Source organism: Phoenix dactylifera, unplaced genomic scaffold (genome assembly GCF_009389715.1).
Source record: "Phoenix dactylifera cultivar Barhee BC4 unplaced genomic scaffold, palm_55x_up_171113_PBpolish2nd_filt_p 002762F, whole genome shotgun sequence".
NCBI classification, from domain to species: Eukaryota; Viridiplantae; Streptophyta; class Magnoliopsida; order Arecales; family Arecaceae; genus Phoenix; species Phoenix dactylifera.
In genome coordinates, this window is record NW_024069884.1 from 1,343 (window position 1) to 6,388 (window position 5,046).

At 40.3% G+C, this 5,046-nt stretch overlaps 1 protein-coding gene across 1 annotated transcript; it reads left to right on the plus strand.

Moving 5' to 3' along the window:
- The first annotated feature begins 2,563 nt into the window (after positions 1 to 2,563).
- Positions 2,564 to 4,695, plus strand: LOC120109785 (pyrophosphate--fructose 6-phosphate 1-phosphotransferase subunit beta 1-like). The gene is made up of 4 exons (XM_039123467.1): positions 2,564 to 2,720; positions 2,888 to 3,009; positions 4,378 to 4,431; positions 4,579 to 4,695. The coding sequence occupies exons 1-4, from the start codon at positions 2,639 to 2,641 to the stop codon at positions 4,678 to 4,680; spliced, it is 360 nt and encodes a 119-aa protein (XP_038979395.1). The 5' UTR covers positions 2,564 to 2,638; the 3' UTR covers positions 4,681 to 4,695.
- Positions 4,696 to 5,046: the final 351 nt, after the last annotated feature.

Below are 5,046 nucleotides of genomic sequence, written 5' to 3' on the forward strand. Positions count from 1 at the left end.
AGCTTTTCAAATTTGAAGTGAAGTCTCCCCCTCTTTCATCCCCAAATATTGCCAATTAGAGACTTTTGATTTCTCCCCCCTTTCTTTTGTATTTGGTTAGGATGAAACTTCAAAATTCGAGATAAAGCAAGAGTTTCAGGTTATGTATCGAGGCATGAGAGGTATGTGCAAATTCTGAAATTTTGATTAAAAATTTAGACTTTAAAATTTTAATTGTTACATTTTGCTCCCCCTTAAGTGAATATTATCTCCTACTATATTTTCAAACTTATTTGTCAACTTTATTTGTCCCTTTATATTGCAACTTCTTTCTTTCCTTACTTCTTTCCCTTTTTTGTTTCATCAAACAAGCCGTTATGGCAATAGATAAGTAGAGTGCAGTAATAATAAACATTCAAATTTCATTGATCAAAATGGAACATTGTAGTACATTAATGCAAAAATACAATGTTCTTCAATTAAGGTGCAAAGTACATCAACAAAGTAAAATACATATGAGAGCTAGATAATCCTAGGCACTAATCATAATACTAACATCAGCCGAGAGGGTATCTAAGGCTGTGAGTAGTCCTCATCCTCCTAGCATAAGTGGCGAGGAGAGGTTGAGCCTGATGGGACTGGGTTCTTGGCGTGGACCTCGCTGAGCTGAGATGACTCGTGCCAAAACCTTCGACTCAGCTGCTCGGGGCACAGATGGACATGAGCCTCTCTCTCTCTGTGTAATGCTCCCACCTGCTCTCTGAGGTCTCTAATCTCAGCAGTCATTATGTCCAACCTGCTCATCAATCCGTCAGAGAAGTCCTCACCTGAGCTGACACAAGCTCAGTCATCCTACTCCAAAACTCCCTCTGTGCACCCCGTGGGTACGGATGACGACGGTCTAGCCCTCTGAAGGTGCGTAGGATGATCCTCAGGTACCTCAGCCTCAGAGATGGGATCTCCAAACTTCTGGTGCATCACCCTCCGGTGCATGTATCCCTGCTCCTCCACGCACCCCACTGCCCGTTCACCTTCTCATAACCCATGCGAACTAGGGACCGTGCAGTGTAAGTGTCAGTTGAATAATAGAAGCTTGGAGATCTCTCCCTCCACAGATATGTCATGATAGTCAACTTTAAGACACGCAATAGCACGTATCTAGTAGAATAGTGATTACGGGTATCGATCACAGGGATTGGGGTATAGTTGTTTTCTTAAAAAAAAATATTTAAAAGGAAAAGTTTGTGAAGAAAATTAAACTAAGAAATTTAATGAAAATGTAATTAAAAGGATATCCGTTTGGAGGAAACTAGGGCAAGAAATTCACTACTAACATCGGAATAAGGATTAATTGTATTTTAATTTATTCTTGGATAACATGCAAATTGGCTGCAAGCCTAATAAGCATTAAATAGAGATTCACAAAAGTAATTTGGGAATAATCCATCTTTAGTTTAGCATGAAATGTCTAACCCTAAACTAACTGTGGCAGGACACTGCATCTTCCTTAAGCATGGACTATCTTATATTTTACTTAGTGATCATGAAAAACAGTTATATAAACATCATACTTAAATCACAAAAATTAAATATGGGATGAAATAAAATATGCATAAGAACAAAATAAAGTTTATACAACTCCAAGAATAGAAATCAAAAACATAAAACCTTTGGCCCTTTGTTAGGGCTGCATCCAGCCCCAGTGAAAAGATTAGCCTTCCATGAAGAGTTGAACAGCTGCATTGCAGGGGGACTTCATGATGATTAGCTCCTTCACTACAGGAAATGTGGGAAAAGCCGACCATTTTTTTGCCGACGCTATTCACTAGCGTCGGGAAAAAATACCCCAAGCGTCACATATCCTCACGCTTCAAAGAAGCGTCGGTAGCTTCCTCCTCTCCAATCGATCCCTAGCCTGGAATCCTTTTCCGCCTCTCCGCCTCCCTGAGTAACCCACCCGATCGAGCCCCTAGCATTTCCGCCTCTCCGCCTCCCGATTCTCCCTCAAGCCTCCTCCCTCCTCTCCGGTTCATAGATCGAGCGTTGCCTCACCTCGCTCATATAACTGGTGGTTCATAGCTCGAGGCTTGAGCCCTAGACTTTCTCCCTCACCCCCTGAATCCTGATCATATAACGTCGGATAACTCCGTGACGATAACCCTAACCGATCCCACCCTGCTCCCTCTCCCCCTGCTATAAAAGGACCGTAAGCACACTACACAAAGTGATATATCTTCTCCGTCGCTTGCTCTCATCTCATCATCTTTCTCGATCTCCGCGGATGGCTGCGAACTCCATCCTCGCCAACGGCGGCAAGGGGCCGTCGCCCGGCTGCCTCGCGGCGGTGTACAGCGAGGTGCAGACTAGCCGCCTCAACCACTCCCTCCCCTCCCCTCCGTCGTTAGGGGACCCTTCAAGATCGTGGACGGCCCTCTGAGCTCCGCCGCCCGGGAACCCCGGTATCTGTCTCCCCTGTTTTCTCTCTCCCCCTTATGACTTGATTGAGATCTATATCGATCGATCTGAGGCCAATGATGGTCTGTGTTTTGATTGTCATGCTTGTGACGTATCGATTGCAGATGAGATCAAGAAGCTGTTTCCTAATCTTTTCGGCCAGCCCTCCGCCACGCTAGTTCCGACGGGTTCCGCTCCTTCGGAGATGGCTGGGAGTCTTAAGGTCGGAGTGGTGCTCTCTGGAGGCCAGGCTCCCGGTGGGCACAATGTCATCTCTGGGATCTTTGGTGAGCGCTTCGTTTCATTGTTTCTTTTGGATTTTTACCCCTTATTGATTGATTGATTTCTTTCTATATCCTTTTGTGGTCATGGATGATTTTTTTTTGGTGTGCTTTTGTTGATTGTGTGATGGATTAATTTCTTGGTTTCCTCATCTTTTTTGTCGTCATGGTAGATTACTTGCAGGATCGAGCCAAGGGGAGCACGCTGTACGGATTCAAGGGAGGTCCAGCAGGGATCATGAAATGCAAATACATGGAGCTCACTTCAGAGTACATCTATCCTTATAGAAATCAGGTATCTGGCTCGCCCTAATAGTTCTGGATTAACCAACCGCATCTTTCTATGCTACAGGGTTTATAGACCGTTTTCCCTCTTCTCTCTCTTGAATTTCACATTAATATACTATTTCACGACGTGCTTACCTTGATTAGACAATAATCTTATGGGAAAAAATATGTTTGAGGAATGATGATGCTGATTTTTCTAACCTAGTTTTGGATAGGAGTATTCGTGGTCTTTCTTTCTTGCTTGCTTTTTAATAGATGTTTAGCTTTTTTTGTTACTGTTGTCCAGAATCTGTAAGTTTAAATAGAGAAAAAAACTGAAGAAAAAAAAAAGAGGATTAGTCTGTGCAAAGTAAAGCTTATGGTTTGTAAGGAATGCCATTGTGCCTAAATATTGTACCTAAGTATTATGATGCCAATAAAATACAATAGATTTGCTCCCTGTTGTTGGTTTGACACTGTGAGGCTCAGTTGCCTCCAATAAGCTTGGTGATGGTTCATAATGATTGGTGATGCACTTGCAAGCATTTCTATTTAATCCTCTTTTTCCAAGCATTTCTATTTAGCACTACCTTTAGATAAAACAAGTGATGCACTTGCAGTTGTGAATATCAAATTTGGATCCATTTTGATAGTTTGGATTTTTTTTTTTTTTTAACAACTGGCTGTGAACCTAATGGCAAACTTTTACCTTTCTTATCATGATTGGGACTGGCCATGATTGTTTTAAGTTGGCATGACATGTGAGTATTGCTGTGAAAACCAAAGGGGCTAGATAATAAACATCGAAGAAGTGTGAATTATTGGGTGCTTTTATTGAAATGAAAAGTAACATACATTGGTTGGAGAGGAAGGGAAAATATTCACTTCTAGATTGCGAAAGTTATTGTTTGAACGTAAAATTCTTTGAGAAGGCAGCACGGAAACTAAACTATTAAAGTGTATATGGAAAGACATGATGTATTTGTAATCAAGGTAAAACTACGGAGTATCAGAAACAAATGTACTCTTGCATTATTCAACATAGTCCTCAGATAAAATTTGCTCATCTTAACATTCCATAACGGTAATTGTGGTGGTGCTCCATATTTGTTCATGCCTATTTGTGCTAGTGGTTCTGTTGATACAACACCATGTGCTATCATGCTATGAATGCTAATCAGCTGTTTGACTGTTGAGTTACAGTCTAGTTGGTGGCCTATGCATACAAATATTTAGCCAGGTAGCACCCAGTACGTTGATTCCTTGCACACTTGTTTCATGCAAGCATTTACTTAAACAGTAATGACCTTTATGTAGTTTATAATTGCATCTTTTTTTATTTTTTTTTGGAAGTAAGTTATTTGACTTCAATTTTGTGGTTTTGATATGAAAATAGGGTGGATTTGATATGATCTGCAGTGGAAGGGACAAAATTGAAACTCCAGAACAGGTGCTTATTGTCTATATGTATCTACAAATACCTCTTGAATAAATGCAGTATCTATTGTGAGCCATTTTTACCCTGTTTATTGATTTTAAATTTTCATTCTTCTCATTTTTTAACTGACTGATGCTCTCTTATGTTCATATGCATCAGTTTAAGCAAGCTGAAGAGACAGCCTTGAAACTTGATTTGGATGGACTTGTTGTGATTGCTGATACTTCTACTCGTAGAGATGATGATGCCGTCGACCTTTGAGACCTCGTAGACTGTTTATTTAGGAATTTGCTATGTATGTTTTTAATATTTTTAAAGTACAATGTAATCAAATATGATAATATGATTAGCTTTTAATAAAAAATTTTATTTGTGATGTGACTTTTGTGATGGGATAATAGGTTGTGTGTTTGCTGTGCTGGAAAAATTTGTTTTATAAATTTGTATACAGGTTTCACATTTCTTTTTATGATTTTTTTTTTAAAAAAAAATCTCTATTGCCGACGCTTAAAAGCGTTGGCAATAACACTATCCCGGCACAGGGGCATAAGAAGATTTTAAGCCTTTGCCGACGCTTTCAAGCGTCGGTAAAGGTAATCGGATATAAAGCCTTTGCCGACGCTTTAA

What these genes read in the sequence shown, in the direction of transcription:
- LOC120109785 (XM_039123467.1), top strand. Translation starts at nt 2,639, where the DNA reads ATGGCTGGGAGTCTTAAGGTCGGAGTGGTGCTCTCTGGAGGCCAGGCT. An exon ending in TGTCATCTCTGGGATCTTTG is followed by an intron (nt 2,721 to 2,887) that starts GTGAGCGCTTCG and finishes TCGTCATGGTAG; the next exon opens with ATTACTTGCAGGATCGAGCC. An exon ending in TCTATCCTTATAGAAATCAG is followed by an intron (nt 3,010 to 4,377) that starts GTATCTGGCTCG and finishes ATATGAAAATAG; the next exon opens with GGTGGATTTGATATGATCTG.